Source organism: Rutidosis leptorrhynchoides, chromosome 1, assembly GCF_046630445.1.
Source record: "Rutidosis leptorrhynchoides isolate AG116_Rl617_1_P2 chromosome 1, CSIRO_AGI_Rlap_v1, whole genome shotgun sequence".
In the NCBI taxonomy this organism is placed as follows: Eukaryota; Viridiplantae; Streptophyta; class Magnoliopsida; order Asterales; family Asteraceae; genus Rutidosis; species Rutidosis leptorrhynchoides.
Window position 1 is genome coordinate 209238931 of NC_092333.1, and position 21033 is coordinate 209259963.

The 21033-nt window shown below is 35.3% G+C and overlaps 2 protein-coding genes across 2 annotated transcripts; both read right to left on the reverse strand.

Moving 5' to 3' along the window:
• Positions 1-3828: 3828 nt before the first annotated feature.
• Positions 3829-12839, reverse strand: LOC139868021 (uncharacterized). The gene is made up of 3 exons (XM_071856364.1): positions 12522-12839; positions 5097-5536; positions 3829-4565 (listed from the first exon to the last, which is right to left on the reverse strand). The coding sequence occupies exons 1-2, from the start codon at positions 12658-12660 to the stop codon at positions 5232-5234; spliced, it is 444 nt and encodes a 147-aa protein (XP_071712465.1). The 5' UTR covers positions 12661-12839; the 3' UTR covers positions 3829-4565; positions 5097-5231.
• A 1731-nt stretch (positions 12840-14570) lies between these two features.
• LOC139894230 (DEAD-box ATP-dependent RNA helicase 11-like) lies at positions 14571-17678 on the reverse strand. Its single transcript, XM_071877443.1, has 5 exons — positions 17661-17678; positions 16489-16731; positions 16233-16400; positions 16002-16115; positions 14571-15470 (listed from the first exon to the last, which is right to left on the reverse strand). Exons 1-5 carry the CDS (start codon positions 17676-17678, stop codon positions 14943-14945), a joined length of 1071 nt encoding a protein of 356 aa, XP_071733544.1. The 3' UTR covers positions 14571-14942.
• Positions 17679-21033: the final 3355 nt, after the last annotated feature.

A 21033-nucleotide genomic window follows, 5' to 3' on the forward strand; every position in this document is an offset into this window, starting at 1 on the left:
TTATCTATAGCAAGTTGGAATTTCTCCTTAGTGACTTCTTTTATTTCATTAGCGAAATCCTCCTCCTCACTGATCTCGTCTGATGACGAACTATCTGAGTCATGTGTAGGAGAATATGATGACGAACTGTCTGCATCCTGTGTACGAGAATATGTACCGGTGGTCATGAACCGAAATCTGCCAGGCGTAATATTCACAACCCGCCCGTCGGCGGTGTATCTGGCCCAATGTCCATGTTCGTTTAGAAATGGACGATTCTCGTTTACTCCAGGGATCATGGGTCCATGCCAACGATACTGTGGCTCCGGAAAACTAGAGCCGGGTGGAGCTGGGACCTCCTCTGGTTTACCGGGAGTTGAGATTCCCCGGCTAACACAATTTCTTCTTTAATAGGTATTGGAACGCCCTTTTCAGTTGTGGATATAATAGATTCAGTGTCCGATTCCGAGTCGTACAAAATGATAGGATTAGAAGAAGTCATCTATCACATAATTGAAACAACAATTACGTTAGCATATAAATATATCACATATAATGTTTTTGACCAAATGATAAGCAAAAATCAGTAAAAACAGATATGGTCATAGTACAGACACACTAATACATCCTAACAATTACCAGTTAAACACACTAATGTAATTTCTGGTTCCCTATAACCTCAAGCTCGGATACCAACTATAACGACCCGTCAAAATCGCTATTGACGCGGCACGTTAATCATTGATTCCACAGTGAGGTTTTGACCTCTATATGATACGTTTTGATAAAATATTGCATTCATTAAAATAAGTGACTTTCTAAACATAGAAAGTTATAAACATGTGGGCGAGTGCTTAGGTATAAGCAAAACCCCAAAATACATAAGTCTTTAATTTACAGGTTGACATCACAGTCCAATTATTTATTACACAACGCAGTTTTATTTTGAATGCAATAAACTTTGTACAAAGCATGAGAGACTCCATGCAGGCAACAAGCACATCACGGCGGAAGCAGTCTAAGGACCTGAGAATAAAACATGCTAAAAAGTCAACACGAATGTTGGTGAGTTATAGGTTTAATTGCTCGAGTCATAAACATATATAAAGATAGACCACAAGATTTCATCAAAAGTTTATCAATAGATTCTACGTAACAGAGCACCCTGGTAACTAAACTTAACGCTATAGTGATAATTACCCCATTCGTTTTAATACACGCAAATCAACGTGTCTTAAACTCAATAACATACGTCCGTTAAAAGGCTAGCGCTCTAGCTCGAACAGGGATGTCAAGCCCTATGGATCCATATACAATTATTCGCGCCCACCAGTCCATATACTATGTACTGGCAGCTACTAGTTACCAAAGCTAAGGGATTTTCGGTTTAACTTAGTGTATAATTTAGTATGTACTTGTGTCTTATTGCGTTTAAAATAAATTGCATGTATTCTCAGCCCAAAAATATTTAAAGTATTTAAAAAGGGAGACTATAAACTCACGGTTCAATATTGAGATTCAATATTGTAGGCAAATTGCGTAGACGTAATGATGGTAAACGACTGTATGGTTGGCCTTGGACTCAAGAACAATACCCCGAACAATACCCAATATTTCCTTAGTTTAAAACGGTTTGAAACCCGAATTAAAAACACCCTCGTATATACCTTATTATTATTAAACTTAAATTTAAAATTATAATTATAATTTAAATATAAATATTGAGGCGTAGATCAATATTTGTGTGATTCTTCCAAACGAGCAAACTGGCGTATTTATAATACTTTTTCATTTCCTGTAGCTCATGCGATCGCATGAGTTTTCAGTGTTTTTGCCATGCGATCGCATGGCCGCCTTTTCCGTTTTTTTTTTTGCTAGTTCGTCGACATCAAATAGTGTTTACTGTAGCAAATAGTGCTTACTGTAGCAAATAGAGTTTATACAGTAGCAAATAGTGTTTACTGTAGCAATTCACTGTAGCAAAGTCGTTTTCACTGTATCACTGTAGCAAAATACGGTTTCACTGTAGCAAAATACGGTTTCACTGTAGCAAATAGTGTTTTACTGTAGCAAAGTCGTTTTTACAGTAGCAATTAGTGTTTTACTTGTACATCTTATAATATATATATATATATATATATATATATATATATATATACATACATATATATATATATATATATATATATATATGTATGTATATATATATATTAAATCATATAGAGAATGGGTTTAAATTAGTCGAAATTTTCCGGGTCATCACAAGTTGGGTTAAATAAATGATTTAAGTTGTAAACATTTGGTCTGCTGTGTTAAACAAGCAGGATGTATGGTTTTTTTTTTTTTTTTTTTTTTTTTAAACTTGACTTGGTTGGTAACAACAAAGTCAATGGTTGAGGTCCATACATGTATTTCGATTTATTATATGTGTAAATTGGAACATTTGCGTGTGTTATGTATGCATGAGTTCAAAATGGTGTTGATGATTTGTTAACTTTGTGTGTAACCAAGACGTTTGAATATTTTGGTTACAATTGTTAATGATAGTTGATTAGTTGACTTTGGATGTTGAATATATGTACACCTGATTGAAGAAAGCATGGTAAATTCGGTTAATACTTGATTATATTTTATTTGTTGTACATGTTCATATGTGTACTGTTTTCTGTTCATATAGTTTAAATTTTTTTTCCTTGGAAATGGTAGTTCAATTGTTAACATGTGTAGACAGAACGTGGCCGTATGTTGTAGTTTGAACAACAGTTAACTTGTTAACATCGGTTATTATGTTTTTTTATTAAAAACATTTGATATGAATAATTTTTTTTTTAAAGATGAAAAGGAATAGGATGTTAACAACAATCTAATTAGTTGTGGTTCATATCAGTGGTGGATTCGATTTGTATGAGCTATGGTAAATGTTAACATGTTTGGGCTGCGTATGTTCACATTGGGAGTATTCAGTTGTTAACTTGGTTTGTAAATAAATGAGTTAATTTGTTAACATTTGGTTAGTTACTATTACAAAAACCAGCGGGGTATTAATTTTTTTAATTTTCTTCACTTACTAGGTTGTTAACAAGAAGGTCAGTAGTTGAGGTGCATACTCGGGACTTTATGCAAGGAGCCTCTAGTCGCTTGGGAGGGATTACGGATGTGTTAAGTTTATTTTTCTGCTTTGGTTTGCATATGACTCGTTTTTTTTTTATGTATTCTGACTTCGGTTATTTTGATTTATGCACATGGTTTTTGCTTGAACAATTGTAGGAAATTTCTATTTTAATGAAAGCTTTTGTAGTTGTGCAAATGGAAATATTAATTGTAATAATAAATGTAATTCGAACAATATTATATCACCCAGTTTTTTGGCAGCTGGTATTGATAAAATATGTAATTTGATTGCACTAATACCAGCCGTTTTAGGCTTTAAACTTTGATAACACTTCCAAGTACCCATCTATTGTAAGACTATGTATCGTCTCTAAACGATCTATGAAAGGTAAAGTGTAATGGGGTAAACATTATTAGTTCAAACTCAGTAATTGTTATGTTTGTACATGGAGAGCTTAATTGATGTTGATTTTGATACATGACATTTTATAGAATTCAATGTGGCGATAAGCAACACCTAAAAAACGTATGAAGTAAAACAATATAATATGATGGAAAAACTAAATAACTTATAAAATTGCTCCTGCTATCATAAGATTGATAACAACTTTAACGATGAACACTTATGAGCACTTATGGGTCTTGTAAACTGGAATATCTGTAGGTTGCAAGTTATTAAATAACAATGTGTGTTGTACTCAAAACTGGAACACTTGAGGAACACACTTGTATACAGAATAACATTATGAAAATATAAGCACAAATATATCCAACATTTATATTAATAGTTCACGTACGCTGCTTGCTTTTTAGTTTTTTTTTTTTTAAATTTCATATTCTGCCCTTTCCGTTTCTGCTCTTGCAACTTCTGCTCTTTAAGCTTCATCGCTTGTATTTTATCACAGTTGCGCGAATCGTGTTTATCTTGAAGTTCGCCACATTTTTTGCACTCCCGAAATTTCCTTTTGCGTTTGTTAACATACTTTTCATCTTGACCAACCATCCGCTTTCGGCGTGATCCTTTGTTGTTTATGTTTGTGGGAGGCCTGGCTCTGATTTCATCAGGAATGGTCACATCAAGCAACACACATATCTCCTCTTCAGTGTTTTTCTCAGCAAATTGATTAGACGGCTGATTAGCATTTTCTACTAAAACCTCTTCCTTCTTCTTTTTAACAATTTCAGCAAATTCAGTTAACTGTTGCGGATTTTTTTCGAGTCTACTGACAATTACCTCCACATCTGAAATGACTTGCGAGCACAATTTTGAGGTTTCGTCGTTCATCATTTCAAATCTATGCCTTTTATCCAATAGATGTGTCGGTAGTATGTCCCTTCTCCCTCTTAATATATGTTTCTGGGATTTGCCTGATTCGGTTATTGTTGAAAACACAGAAAATATGACGACACAACCATCCATGGCGACCAAAGTGATTGCAGCTACATACAATGTTACCAACTTTGTTAAGAACAACCTGTATGGAAAACGAAATCATTATTATTTATGCTACTGATTTTACATCTTAAGTATATGGTGTTTTTTTTTTTTTTTTTTTGGCAAAAAACATGAATTATATTAATAAAGATTTTTCACCAAATTTGTGATGAAAAAAGAAGTACATATAGAATCCACTTGGACTTACATAATCATTGCCCAAATGAATTTGTTTCAACTTACAGTCAAGCTAAAAGAAAAAAAGGGCACCTGACCTTTACACTATTAAATGGCAGAAGCATACACCCAAAACCCATCCCAAATTGCACCTAGCCCACATTATAAAAAGAACCTAGGCTGCGTCTACCATAACTGAAATTGGCTACTCGAACAACTGTTCAACGCTTTGAGCCAAAGAAACACTATGAACTTTAAATACGAAGCTATGGGGGCCCAAACGAATAAGCTCCATTAAACACGAGATCATTCCATGTAAACTATATCGCCCAAAAGGTAGCCGACCCAACTAGGTTAATTAAAAAAAAAATACTTGTTGAATGCTACATAATACCTGATGTCGGGAAACTACTTTAGTTTTCATGTTAACATTTTGAATCTCGTATACTTAACCAACATCATCCAACAATCTGTTACGTTGATGTTGGAGTTTCGTCTTGCACGTACATGATTTTTTTTAATTTCCTCTTCATCCTGCTGTGCAAAATTCACAGTGTTCATGTAGCTTCTGCACCTCTACACTCCGTTGAATTGAATCTACATTTGTTTTGCATACAAACAACCGATGAGATAACTCACCATTTGCTTTATGTTTAGCCGTGTACTTTCTAACAGAGAAACCAGCTTTTTCAGCATAACTCTTATACATAACTAATGCTTCTCCAAGTGAATTGAACATTGTTCCTACAACGGGTTTGTGAATTGGTTGAACTTCGGGTATGAAATATCTGCTACCATTTAGAGTATAGAATGGAACACTAAAACTAGATGCACCTATTAACATAAGAGTGAAAACATAAATGGTATGTGAAATAAATATGAAACAATAAAATTTAAAACACAAACAAATATCAAACGATATTTTTACTGCTTATTAATTTGAAATGTATGATAATATGTCAATATCAAATTCATAAACAAGAACACAACAGTGAGAATGTTAGAGTAACAGTGTAACGACCCGCCAAAATCGCTATTGACGGCGCCGTCAACTTAGGTCCCGTTACGTGGTCATAGTCCCTAAATGAGACACGTTTGACCAAAAATTATGTCGCATTCATTGAAAACGTGTAGGACTTGCAAAGTTTAGTTTACCAAACGGTTCGACAACAAGTTTGAGTTTACAAAAGTTGTAAAGTGTAAATGAAATAACTTGCGACATAATATAAGTTGAAAATTCACGAATGCTATCAATAGCGCATGTATGTATGCTTTAAGTTTGAATCCAAGGGTGCTATCACTAGCGTATGCATGTATGCTTGACCCCAAGCAAGTAATCAAAGTATGCGGAAGCATGTATCGAATAGCCAAGTATGAACATGAGAAACATATAGAAAACTGTCAACGCAAAAACGTTGGTGAAATCATAGGTGTATTTGTAAACGTATGTTTTTGAACCACAATGTGAAAAGAATAACAAGTTCTTGTTCCGCAAGACGCTTCCTTAAGTTTGCTATATGGAATGTAGAATGAACTGAACTTAATTGAGTTGGGGGTTCGAAACGGTAAGTAACGGGTCCAATACGCTCCAAGATTTCAAAAGGATCAATATACCGCGGTTTTAGCTTTCCACGTTCCTCGAAATGGATTACACCTTTCCAAGGTGCGACTTTTAACATTACGCGGTTAACCGCTTGGAATTCGAGAGGTTTACGTATAACATCGGCATAGTTCATTCGACGACTACGGGTCGTTTTGGGTCTTTCTTGAATGTGAATAAATTTTCTCGATCGTTCATGAAAAATCTCGGGCTCGGTGAATTGATTATCATTTACTTGGTTCGACAAAGGAGGACGACGTTTCCGGTCATATAAAACTTCAAAAGGTGTGATGTTAAGACTCGAATGAATACTATCGTAGTAAGAGATATCGGCTAAGGATAAAAATACAGGTTCGTATTATGTTCTCCAAGGTTTGAATCGTACGTTTGCTTGATCCGTCGGTTTATGGATGATACGCGGTACTCATGTTTAAACGTGTTCCCAAGGCTTCTTGTAAATCTAGAAGTGGAACGAGTATCTCGATTCGAAATAAATGACAATGGCACACCGTGTTGGAATAGAATTCCCATAATACATAGTTGTACAAGTTTTTCCCATCTTGTCGGTTTCTGAAAACGTTTGTTGGATCAAGTTTCTTATCGGTTTCTGAAAAACGTTCATTAGGACTATTCACCCTCGTAGCGAATACTAGTATAATGTGAAGAGTCTCTCTCTCCATTGAGAGATCGTATGATAAGATCTCCTTATACGGAAGTATGAGCGAAATGATAGTAGGAGTTTCCGCCTCAATGTGAGCACATCAAGCATTTTGTACTTCGTCGATAAAACCGTGCGAAGCGAGATAGTACGCGTAGTTATATATGTTTTGGAGTTGAGTAGTAGTTGGCCGTTTATCGGAAGCATAAGGATGATAAGTTAATGAAGAAAGAGGTATCCTTGGATTGTGTGTTATCTTGGGTCCGGTAATATCAGACGGCAACAGTGAAATAACGGAGTTATGTAACGTTGTACGTGGTGATGAGAAAGTTGATCGAGCCCATAACCAGGTATCCAAATTTCTTCAGGCAAAATAACGAATTTCAGTCTCTTTGATTTCGAGTCGAGAGAGGAGGTCTTTCAGGTGTTCACTTAGAAATATTTTCATATTTGAGTTCCATTTGCGCTGCACGAATTTGACTAGTAAGGTTGGTGTGGATAATCAAGTTTAAAGTTCGGACACGGAGAGGTTTAATTTCTTCCTTTCGGCTCAAGGCATCGGCTACAACATTTGCCTTGCCCGGATGGTAACGAAGTTCACAATCATAATCATTCAACGTTTCAGTCCACCGTCGTTGTCTCGTGTTGAGTTGTTTTTGATCGAAAATGTGTTGAAGGCTTTTGTGGTCGGTGAAAGCGGTACTTTTGGTCCCATAAGGATAGTGTCTCCACAGTTTAGGCGCAAGGACAACGGCTCCAAGTTCGAGATCGTGTGTCGTGTAGCTTTGTTCGTAAATTTCCAATCGTCGGGAAACGTAAGCGATAACCTTCTTTCGTTGTATGAACACACACCCAAAACCTTGTTTGGAGGCGTTACAAAATATACGATAAAATCATCATTGCCTTCGGGAAGAGATAAGATAAGAATGGTGGTCAACTTCCTCTTTAAGATTTGAAATGACGACTCTTGTTCGGCGAACCAAACGAATTTCTTTCCTTGTGAGTTAACGAGGTTTATGGACGTGCAACCAAGAGAAATCTTCGACGAATCTACGATAATAACCGGCGAGTCCTAAAAATTGACGAATATGAATAGGAGTAGTGGGGGTTTCCCAATTACTTATGGCTTCGATTTTCGCGGGATCGACTGAAATACTTTGACCACTAACATCGTCGTCTAAAAATTGGACTTCGTTTAACCAAGATTCACACTTGGATAATTTGGCATTGAGTTGTTCTTTTCTCAAGAGTTCGAGCATAGGGCGAAGATGTTGTTCGTGTTCTTGTCACATTTGGAGTAGATTAAGATGTCGCCTATGAATATGATAACGTTTTTGTCTAGATAAGGCTTGCATACGCGATTCATAAGATCCATGAATATGGTCGGGGCATTAGTTAAACTGAACGACACTACAATAAATTCATAACTACCGTGGCGAGTTCGAAAAACAGTTTTGGAGACAACTTCTCCCTTAACCCTCAATTGATGATAAACGGAACGGAGATCGATTTTGGAATACACATGGGATCCTTGTAATTGATCAAGAGGTCGTCGGTACGGGGAAAAGGATATCGGTTCTTGACCGACAATTTTTTTAGTTCACGATAATCGATGCACATTCTTAGGGAACCATTTTTCTTCTTAACGAATAGCGAATAGGATTGGAGCTCCCTATGGTGGATGGCTAGGTCGGATATAACCACGGTCAAGTAGTTCTGGGAGTTGACTTTGTAATTCTTGCATTTCGGATGGAGTGAGTCTATACGGTGTACGTGCTACATGTGCGGCTCCTGGTATAAGATCGATTTGGAGTTCAACGGCCTATGAGGTGGAAGTTTCGGTAGTCCCTCAGAGAGAACATCAGAAAAGTCACTGACAATCGGTATGTCTTCGATACTCTTTTCATCGGTCTCGACTTTCTTAACGATAGCTAGAATTGTAAAACAACCTATACGAAGGTATTTTTCAACGTTGAGGCACGAAATGAGGTTGAGCCCGGTGCAACCCTTTTTGCTACAACGATCAAGGGTTCACCGTCCTCGATGGGGATACGAATGGTTTTTGAGATCACAGGAAATGTTGGATTTTGTCTTGGTTAACCAATCCATACCAATTATTACCTCGAAGTTTTCTAGGTCTGGAGGTATTAAATAGATTTTGAATTCTTTACTCACCATCATTTTGAGCCATTGGGACTTTGGTATGACTTATCGTAATATAACTACGTCGATCAAGTGTCGTTATATTTCGTTAGTTCATACCTCCATTCCAACACCTCTCCATATGGTTAAGTTTGTGTAATCGTGAAGATTACGAATGAACAAGGTGTAACGACATCTTTAACAAGACTCGTATTTAATCGAAAGAGTTTGTGCAATCTCTGAAAATGTATTTCCCGCGGGGAAATGTATAACTGATTGTTCGCGTCAAACGTTCAAAGTCGATTAGTGGTATCCTTAGGTATAAAGAGAGTAACGAATCATGGTAACGAGTAGTACACAACAGTAGTGATAGGTAGTGATGACGATACTCATCAATAGTAGTGGTAGTAGTAAAGAATATTGATATATAGTGAAGAGCACTAGTGAAACATCAGTAGTGAGTAGTGAGTAGTGACCGCAATGGTTGTGAAAGTTTTACCACACTTGTGGATAGGAAGCCGGGACGGTGGTGAATAAGATGGGAAAACAGAATTTCCAAACTAGTGTAGCGAATGAAGTTGCGTGATCCTTACGCGTATAGATCTTGAATTTACGTGTTTTACCAGAAAAAGGCAGAATACGGTTTCGCATGAGAATTAGGTACGATTAAGAAGTTCACCTTAGGAAGTTTCAAGTATTAATGCACAAGTAGTCAAGTAAGCGCTATCTATAGCAAATGTATGTCAGAATGCAATAGCTAACTATCGGGTTGTAGTCTAGACTCACTTAATGCGTCCTAACGACTCTGTCAGACACATTAATGCATATTCTAGATCCCTACAACCAACGCTCTGATACCAATTGTAACGACCCGCCAAAATTGCTATTGACGGCGCCGTCAACTTAGGTCCCGTTACGTGGTCATAGTCCCTAAATGAGACACGTTTGACCAAAAATTATGTCGCATTCATTGGAAACGTGTAGGACTTGCAAAGTTTAGTTTACCAAACGGTTCGACAACAAGTTTGAGTTTACAAAAGTTGTAAAGTGTAAATGAAATAACTTGCGACATAATATAAGTTGAAAATTCACGAATGCTATCAATAGCGCATGTATGTATGCTTTAAGTTTGAATCCAAGGGTGCTATCACTAGCGTATGCATGTATGCTTGACCCCAAGCAAGTAATCAAAGTATGCGGAAGCATGTATCGAATAGCCAAGTATGAACCTGAGAAACATATAGAAAACTGTCATCGCAAAAACGTTGGTGAAATCATAGGTGTATTTGTAAACGTATGTTTTTGAACCACAAGATTTAGTATAAAGTGATTATCAAAGCGTATACATCCCAAAAGATATTGTCTGTATCACGAGCACCCAATTACCAAAGCTTAACTGAATCTTACCTCTGCATAATAGTGTTAGAACCTACACTATATACCGAAAATATGTTTCATCCGTCCGGATGAGGGTTCGTCAAACCCGTATGGCCACACAACATAAGTTCTCGCTTACACTCTACAAGTGTAACTAATGATAATTGGACTTGAGGATTTTTGTTCTAACTCGTATGTATCTTTGCTTTCGTATTTGTGTTCAAAGTATAAAAGTATAAACCGTATATGTTTCTCATCCCATGTTTTAAAAGTATAAAAGTTGTTGAAAAGATGGGACTATGATCTCTCCGTAGTTGCATGCCAAAGTACTTGAAATTAAACGTTGTGCAAGTGAAAGTTGCTTAGCCTTGACCTAAACAAATAAGTCGTATCAATTACCCGTTACGACACAAGGTCGGGCGAAATGTGTTCAATTAGTCCTATGGCTCGTTACGACTCGATTAATATAGCATGTGAATCACGTTGTCAAGTTTCATGCAAGAATCAAGTATAAAAGCATGTTAGAACGATTGCATAAGTATTTGGTTAAGTTTGACAAAAAAGTCAAACTTGGTCAAAGTCAAAGTCAAGTCAACGGGGTCGGGTCGGTTATCCGACAATTTTTCTTCAATTAGTAATCATATATAAATATGTTGGCCAAGTTTCACGTAAATCGGATGTGCGTAGCATAGTTAGAATTAAACTAAAATTTACAAAGTTGGACAGCCGTTTGCAGTTCATCTGGACGGCGTCCAGAATGGTTGGACGGCGTCCAGTAGTGAAGGAGTGGTCGGCATCCAAATGAACTACAGATTTCTGATGCTGAAAATTTGACAAGTCTCGAACCAAACTCATTTCAAACATAACTTATGAACCGAAAACACTCAAAATACGCATCTTATATCGTTAGAAAAGTATTTTGACAAGGAATACAACTAAGCACATATCATCAATCAAGTTCATCATTTACAGCAACAAAATCCTCGTCCAATGATCGTTAAAAGTTCATTATCAAAGTTTCAAGTTCGTAAAACGCATTTAATGATTCGGGAACTTATTACACACATATAATATGGCGTTTCGTAGGTAATTACGCATAGAATACAATTAAACACTTACCAACAACATTGTAAAGCATTTAATGCATCAAAAGTTCGTTTTAAAATCTATCAAACCCTAACCAAGAATCACAAAATCGATAATCGTGTTAATGTAAGGTTTTCATGTCATCCAACATACCAAATCGAAGCATATGAAGTAACTAACACTTTGAACACACAAACATTAACATCTAAACACATTTCATCATCCAAAATCAAAGAGTTAATTAACCCATTTCAAGTGTTCATGCTAGTTACACCAAATAACAAGATCGAGCATACAAACTACATTTTCATGTTAGACTTAAGCCATAGACACTAACTAAAACATTTATTAGTCACGAACATCAAGAACAAGAAATCTAGTGTTTTTAGAAAGTTACCCAAACGAGATGAGATTAGTATCAAGTTGTAGAGGAAGACGCAAGGATTCCAAAAGTACAATTCGTTTTGTTGCTAGCTTCCTAGATCGAATTTGGATGATGGTTCTTTGTTTGAAGAAATGAGAGAAAAATGGAAGTAAGAAAGATGAGATAAGAGAAAAATGAGAGGTGAGTCGTGGGAGGTGGTGACTAGTTGACCCAATTTGGCCAAGTGACAAGATTAGTCCCTCAAGTTTGTAGTCGGGTGCGGGAGTTAACCGAACGAATTATTTTAAACACGCGAGAGTAAACGGAAGATGTTATAATCCAATAACGGGAATGTTAAGAACGTTAGTTAACGAAAGGTACGAATATAGATGACGAAAGATTATTTTTAAAAAAAAGGACGGGCGCTAAAATGAGTTAACGGAAAAAGTCGGGTTGTTATAAACAGAAACTATTTTATTAAAATATCGAATAATTCAGAACATAATACAATAAATTCGATAAGAGCCAACAATATCAGACAAAAACTAATTGAACATTTTTTTACAAATACGAATAATTCGAAACCAATTACCTTCAATTCGATTAGGACTCAGAAATTCATGAACAAGATTCGATGCTTCCAAATCAAGTGAGTCAAAAACGCCTGCTTCGTGTCCTTCTTCAACTATATTTTCGCGACTTTCAGATTGCAATTGAACCACGTTATCCATTTCTTATTACTTAGTAATACAAAATAATAATGATAATTACCAATTGATAATTTAATCGATGGATGATGAGATGTTACAGAAGGAATTTGGTGAACTTTGATTATGATACGGAGGTTAATGGCGCCGCTAATCATCTTGAATAACTGCAACCATACAATTGAGTTTGGTAACCGCTGAATGTATTTCAACTAGAAAAAGGAGGCGGCGCGATGCCGCGGGCCTTTGGGTTAAAGTAGCGTATTACAGTGTATTGAATATAATCCGAGGTATTGAGCCATTTTTTTAAGTGCCCGTTTCGCGTATAGTTAGTCCCGTTATGTTCGTAAGATTTTTTTGAGTTGAATGGTGGGCTCGGAAAAATTTAACTCGCACCGAGCGAGAAGATAGGGCACGCTAAAAATTCGGGTGGTATTAGTTTTTTTATTTTAATAAAATTGTATATTTACATTTTTTACCCCTAAAAAATGTGAATTTTAGGGGTCATTGTGTAAATTGGGGCAAAGATGAGGGATCAAATAAAGTGTGAACACAAACTAAAAACTATATCCCAAAATATTTGAAACTACACAAAATTTGGTGACTATTAGTATATAGGGTTAATAATAATTAATAATAATTACTACTTTAATTCATTTTATTGAGAGGGTTTGTTACCCCTTATCTTAAGTTAAGAGCAAAGTTTAATTTTATTTTTTGTGTATATATGCTCAGAGTCACACATATACCGTTTCGCGTATAGTTAGTCCCGTTGTGTTCGTAAGATTTTTTTGAGTTGAATGGTGGGCTCGGAAAAATTTAACTCGCACCGAGCGAAAAGATAGAGCCCGCTAAAAATTCGGGTGGAATTAGTTTTTTTATTTTAATAAAATTGTATATTTACATTTTTTACCCCTAAAAAAATGTGAATTTTAGGGGTCATTGTGTAAATTGGGGCAAAGATGAGGGATCAAATAAAGTGTGAACACAAACTAAAAACTACATCCCAAAATAATTGAAACTACACAAAATTTGGTGGGTATTAGTATATAGGGTTAATAATAATTACTACTTTAATTCATTTTATTGAGAGGGTTTGTTACCCCTTATCTTAAGTTAAGAGCAAAGTTTAATTTTATTTTTTGTGTGTATATATGCTCAGAGTCACACATATACCGTTTCGCGTATAGTTAGTCCCGTTGTGTTCGTAAGATTTTTTTGAGTTGAATGGTGGGCGCGGAAAAATTTAACTCGCAACGAGCGAGAAGATAGGGCCCGCTAAAAATTCGGGTGGGATTAGTTTTTTTAGTTTAATAAAATTGTATATTTACACTTTTTACCCCTAAGAAAATGTGAATTTTTAGGGGTCATTGTGTAAATTGGAGTGAAGATGAGGGATCAAATAAAGTGTGAACACCAACTAAAAACTACATCTCAAAATAATTGAAGCTACACAAAATTTGGTGGCTATTAGTATATAGGTTTAATAATTAATTAATTTGAATTTTGCTCTGAACAATAAACACGAAAATATTATTTAATGTGTAATTTACATTTTTACCCTCCTGTATTTTGGTTCTTCCAGTTCTTCCTTTTTTCTTGGTTCTCAATTAAACTTTTATCATATATATATATATATATATATATATATATATATATATATATATATATATATATGTCATTAAGAAAATTAGTCATGTATATTTTCATTGTACATTTAAATAACCACCTATTTTCATGGAAAAAACTACCATTTAACTTTTAAATTAACAACTCTTTTTGCATTAAAAATTTTCTTAATGACAACTTAAGGGTTGTCACTGACAACAAAATGCATAAGTTTAATCCTCAACATTCATCCCTTCAGCCAACAACCATTAAATACTACACTAGCATTACAACACAATGAATAGCTCCTTTTCATATACAATCTTTCAAAACTAAAATCCTGAAAATTTTAATCAACAAAAGCAACAAATAAACAAACACACTTTCATTCAACCATACACCAAAGCCCCGCAGAAAAACACCAAGGGAAAAACCCGCAATGGCGAAATGATCTACTGACCCTCAATTCGGGTTGCAGAGTTAAACATTTATCGTATACATATCCGACCCAAAAATATACCAAATTTCACAACCCCTTTAACCACCAAACAAACAGGACCACGGAAAATAACCAAGGGATTAGTTAACACTCAACCCTACTACTCTGTTAGTAGACGTAAAAACTAACCCAAATTACCCACAAAGGATAATAAACAAATCCACAAAAAAAAGTAGTTCTACTTTAAACAGATTGTAACTCAGTCCCACGCACTAGCAACTCCGGGACCATAACCGCCACCACCGCCATATCCGCCAGGGGCTCCATATCCGCCACCATACCCGCCAGGTGGTCCATAAGCATTATTCATATTTCCACCACCATAATAATCTCCACCACCACCCCTGTTATAACTATTGTCTCGCCGGAAATCACGGCCACCAAAACGACCGCCGCCGCCACGGCGGTTCTTGCCTCCGCCGTAAGAAGCTCGAGCAGCGTAACGAGCAAGCCAAGCTGGGACTTCTTGATTAGCCTCTTGCATGAGATCTGATAACGGTCTAGCCATTGAGGAGTTGTTTTCATTAAAAAAGGCAGTGGCTAAACCCGATTTTCCAGCACGGCCAGTTCGTCCGATACGGTGAACATAGTCGTCAATGTCGTTTGGAAGGTCAAAGTTGACCACGTGAGCCACGTGAGGAATATCGAGACCACGTGCAGCTACATCGGTTGCAACCAGGATTGGCGTGTTCCCACTTTTGAATGATCTTAAAGCCTGCTCACGTTCCTGCAAATGTTTCAATAAAATCAAAGTTATGTTCAGGTGCATTACCACATGATAACGGATGTGTGAGTCTGTAATATGGAGTATGTTGTCTTATCAAGTTTCAGTGTTCGGATATAAGAAAATTAAAAATGTCCTTTTGGTCAATATTTAACACTCAAACTGTAGGTTCCATTAAATTACCTCCGAAATTCACAAACCGTTATCCGAAACCTTTCTATATACAAACCCAACAGGGTCGTTAACTTAACTGGCACACAATAGCAATTAGTGCACCATAAACATATACACTCACACATTTGGCTATGGTAAGTGTATATGTTTATTTACACTTATTAATATTGTGTGCAAGGTATTTTAATACCTATTGGCAATGTAAAATTATATAGATGCACAATGTAAAATTATATAGCCTGTTTGAATACATGTATATGCACAATGTAAAATTATATAGCCGGATTTTGCCCACACATGTAGATGCACAATGTAAAATTATATAGCCTGTTTGAATAGATACAGTAATAAGTAAGATACCTGTTGTGTTCTGTCACCATGAATGGTAGTGGCAGGGAAGCCATTCATACTTAACCAATATTCGAGTGAATCAGCTCCCTTTTTTGTCTCCACAAACACCAATGTAAGAGCTTGCTGGATTAAATACAATCAAAAAACAAGTCATAAAATAAAAACAAAATAACATCTGAAAGACATGGCCAACATTGTTGAAACTCATATATAGATCCAATAATTTAACACACTATGTACCTTGCCATGAGCACCATTGGCTCTTTGTGCATGAAGAAGATCCATTAAATGGCTTCTCTTATCACTTTCTTGTACATACTCAACTCTCTGTACAATCAAATCAGTACTTGAACCAACTCTTCCCACAGCCAGAAATATATAATTTGCAAGAAAATCAGACGCCAATCTCTGCATACATACAGAACAACACCATTATACATATTCTAAATATTCACACTTGCATTATTGTTAAAACTTTGAAATATAAGAAACAAACCTGTATTTCTTTTGGGAATGTTGCACTGAATAACATTGTTTGTCTCACACCTGGTGGGGGCATGTCCATTTGTTGTACAATCTTTCTTATTTGTGGTTCAAAACCCATATCGAGCATACGGTCTGCTTCATCTAAAGCTAAATACTTGATGAGTTGTAAAGACACTCGTGCCCTTTCGAGAAGATCTACTAACCGCCCAGGAGTAGCAACAAGAATGTCAACTCCTCTTTCTAGCTCTCGAAGCTGACAGAATACAACTTATTACATTACTTAATAACTTCATAAATATTAACAACTAAATATATACAAGTTATAAATAACTAAACGTGCTGCATGATGGGACCCGTGTAGAGCATTCAGAAACATATAATCCAATCAAGAATATATGATAACATTCAGTATAGGCTATGGTCACTCTAAAAGGTTTTCTGTAGAATATATTTTTAAAATATGTCAGATTTTTTCCCCTTCTCTCCAGCTTAAAAAGCCAAAGAAATAAAAAGTCCATGATATATTATTTTTCAATCATACAGATATAAATTAATATATATACATTTTCATTTCATTCTTCTCCTCCCGTTTCGCGTCATTTCTTTTCTACTCAAAATATGGTATACAGCAACAGTTTCAACAGTTATGTGTTTGTTACTCTATGTTCTAAAGTTACACACGTACTTAAAATGGAAAAAGAGTTGCACATTAACATTTTTACCACTGTGTAAGCTAGGCTGACTTACACCAACGATAGTGTCACTAATACAGTTTTTGAAGTCTTATTTTTCAAGTTTAGGAGAAAAAACTAGGTTAAACTTCCCAACTGCCCCTTTCGTTTCTCTAGTAGAATACTCAGTTTCACAAAAGTTATAACTTCTTTCATTTCTATTAAAATCTTCACTTTTTCTCTCCAATTTATCGAGGTGGCAACTTCAACCCATTAATAAATGATTAGGTTGTATTGGAGGTGTTTTATCTCATAAACATGCCAATAAATTAAAGTATTAGCTAGAAAAAGGGTTCAAATGAGTTAAAGGTGAACCAACGTCAATTGTTATTTCATACACAACCTGATAATAATTCAAAGATTGCAGACATAATGTTTTTGTAATCAAGATTCTCGCATCAATCGTTCATATTTTTTATATTAAGAGAAAGTGTTTGCAAGACAACCCAACCAGCGGGTTTAGACCCATATAGAAATGACCCAATCTAATCCAACCCCGTTTTGACCCATAATGAAATTGCGAATAATAAAAGTGCGATAAAATAAAATTGCGATAATTAAAACAAAAATTAAAAGTGCAATTAAATACAATGACAATAAATAAAAGTGCGATAATTAAAAGTGCAATTAAATACAATGACAATAAATAAAAATGTGATAATTAGAAGTGCAATTAAATATGAAAATAAATGAATTATGCTTATTTAAACTTCCGTAATCATGATGTTCGACGTGTTGGTTTTAGTTTATTCCCATGGGTTAATTGTTCTTTGTCCTGGATTATTTAATATGTTCGTCTGGTTTTTGTCCATAACAGTCCATCAGTCATAAATATAAAGTGCGAGTGTCCTCGACAAATTATCCTTATACCCAAAGTCAAATATTCCAACTAATTGGGGACTTAAACTGTAACAAGGTTTTAATACTTTGTTTAATAATTACACTAGGATGTCGACTACGTGTAACCCAATGTTTTAATACTTTGTTAACAATTACGCCAAGTGTCCTTGTACATAATTTCACCCCTGTTTTAATAATTTCATAGACTATTAATCCATTCCCGTGTCCGGTTAAATGAACGATTATTCGTACATATAAATATCCCGCCCATCGTATCCGATCGAGTGTATGTGGTTATTTATAGGTATGTCCAATTGTAAATCTTTATATTAAAATTAACAAACTATCATTTAGTTAAACAAATATAAAGCCCATTAATAGCCCATAGTCTAATTTTCACAAGTGTCGTTCTTTTGTCCAAACCCCAATTATGGTACAAAGCCCAATTACCCAATTTTAGTATTTAGCCCAACATCATGATTACTTCATTTTTAATAAGCATAATAATAACTTAGCTACGAGACATTAAATTAAAAAGGTTGAACATAACTTACAATGATTAAAAATAGCGTAGCGTTACACGGACAGAATTTCGACTTACACCCTTACAACATTCGCTAACATACCCTTATTATTAGAAATTAAAATTAAAATTAAAATTATAATATAAATATATATACATATACGTTGATGAATGAGGAGAAAAAGATGTGTTACATGATGCTCCAAACTGCGAATTTTATAGGCATGTGGGCTGGAAAAGTTAGCCATGCGATCGCATGGGATTTCTTCCTCCGGGCCATGCGATCGCATGGCCGTCGGTGACAGCTCAAAGTTCCTTATTTTCTTGTTTGTCGACGTTTTAATTAAATAAATATAATATATAAATAATTATAAGAATTATTTAAATATTATATTATATTTATGTGCATAGTTGACTTGTAATTTTTAGTCCGTTGCGTCGAGCGTTGAGAGTTGACTCTGGTCCCGGTTCCGAATTTTCGAACGTCCTTGCGTACAATTTAATATCTTGTACTTTGCGTTTCGCGTCTTGTACTCTTGTAATTTTGAGACGTTTCTTATCAATAATTGGAACCACTTTTATTGTATTTTGTACTTTTGAGCTTTTTGGTCATTTGCGTCTTCAATTCGTCGAATCTGTCTTTTGTCTTCACCTTTTATTATTTAAACGAATATCACTTGTAAATAGAACAGTTGCAACTAAAAGCTTGTCTTTCTTGAGGGATAATGCTATGAAATATATGTTCGTTTTTAGCATTATCAAATATTCCCACACTTGAGCGTTGCTTGTCCTTAAGCAATATAGTCTTGAAATATACTAGAATCACTTCTTTATTCTTCACACTTTGTACATCAGTGATTTCTATACGGCGGTATAAACAATGGTAGTAACGATGTAGTTTACAGTCCCACATGACTATAAAAATTTAGATCCTTTAAGGAAATTGGATCTTTATGAAAACATTTGATCTTTTTGAAAATTCAATCTAGTTTTTACCCTAGATAAGTTTTTTGGAATAACCCTTCACCGGTGTTTGCAAATTATTTTTGTGGGTTTGGTGGGTTTCAGATTTGAAAATTTTAGCTCAAAACTTGCGGTTTTGTGTCACCCACTTGCTAACCTTGTATTGGGAAAGCAACACGTCCAGTATACTTACTCCGTATATTACCTTTCGATAAACTACTGTCCGGTTGTAAAGGAAAGCGTTGAACAAGCAATTGTTAAGGCAATGTCCCCTGACATGCTTTTAATTATGGTCTATAACGTATCGGATGCAATTACTATCCTTGGTAGGAGCAATAGTAAATCTCACCCTTATAATTTTTCGGTCTGGCACAAGGTCCTGTCTTTGACCATGCTATGCAACCACCGTTCTTACGGTTGACACCCGATTTGGTTCAGGTGACCTAATGAATTCTAGGTGAATTCCTAGGATTTTACGTGCATTGAAAATGGGTTTTCAGAAAACAAATCGGTTTGTAATTTTGATCAAAATATTTTCTCGTTCAAGCTCGAGTTTAGATATCATTGAATTCCATGAGTTTGTAATTCTCAATCTTTAAGGTCAATCTCAAGGATTGAGTAATATCAGTCTTAAAAGCTGATTTTTGATCTTTAAAGGAGATTATCCTTTCTGGGGATCTGATTCATTAGTCTTATCCAGCTAATTTGCAGGGCGTCCTCCCCATTTTACAAGACAGATCCTCTCATGGTTAGGATAAGTCTGACCACTTGGCGACCCTGTTTGATGCCGAGGTCCGTGGATTTCCTGCTGATTTTAGTGATGAATTTTCTAGATTTTTCGTCAACCTACAGCTGGTCTGGACGACAACTTCATGACCTAAATCAAGAAGCGCGTTTCTTTTCGGAAGACTTTACTTTCTTTTAATGATGGAATTGATTCATCGTGTAGATCCATCTTTCTTACAGTAAATCGGGTAAAACTGTTTAGTTTAGTCCAAAGCAAAAGTATCTTCAATTATTTGTTACAGAAATATGTGACATATGTTTAAGATAACTTGGTAAATTTTCCCACACTTGACTTTTATTTTCCTTTTTATTGTCCTCTATTCCATTTTAAATGAATTTTAACATTTTGGTTTGTTTCTCAATTTATGTCCTTTCCAAGGTAACAATAATTTCGGTGTTAACACCTAGTTTTATCGTTCATAAATATGTATAAACATGATTTTGAATTCATTTAATTGAAAATTTTGAAAAATTTTACTAGAATTGGGTAGTCAGTATATAAGACTACGGCTGTTCTTTGTTATCAGAGAGCACTAGATTCTAATACAACTACTGCTTTACTAGTATTTCTAATGGTAACCAAGTGTATAAATCAAAAATTTTTAAAATTCCGAAAGAATTTAACCCCTTCCCACACTTAAGATCTTGCAATGCCCTCATTTGCAAGAAATTAGTAACAATTTAAATTATTGAGGGAGATTAGCGTAGAAAA

Excerpts from the sequence above, each read along its gene's own strand:
- LOC139868021 (XM_071856364.1), bottom strand. The coding sequence starts at position 12,660 with ATGGATAACGTGGTTCAATTGCAATCTGAAAGTCGCGAAAATATAGTT. Across the intron at positions 5,537-12,521 it reads GAGTCCTAATCGAATTGAAG|GTGCATCTAGTTTTAGTGTT; the intron begins GTAATTGGTTTC and ends TTATGTTAATAG.
- LOC139894230 (XM_071877443.1), bottom strand. Across the intron at positions 16,116-16,232 it reads CCAATGGTGCTCATGGCAAG|CAAGCTCTTACATTGGTGTT; the intron begins GTACATAGTGTG and ends TATTTAATCCAG. Across the intron at positions 15,471-16,001 it reads ATGGTGACAGAACACAACAG|GAACGTGAGCAGGCTTTAAG; the intron begins GTATCTTACTTA and ends AAACATTTGCAG.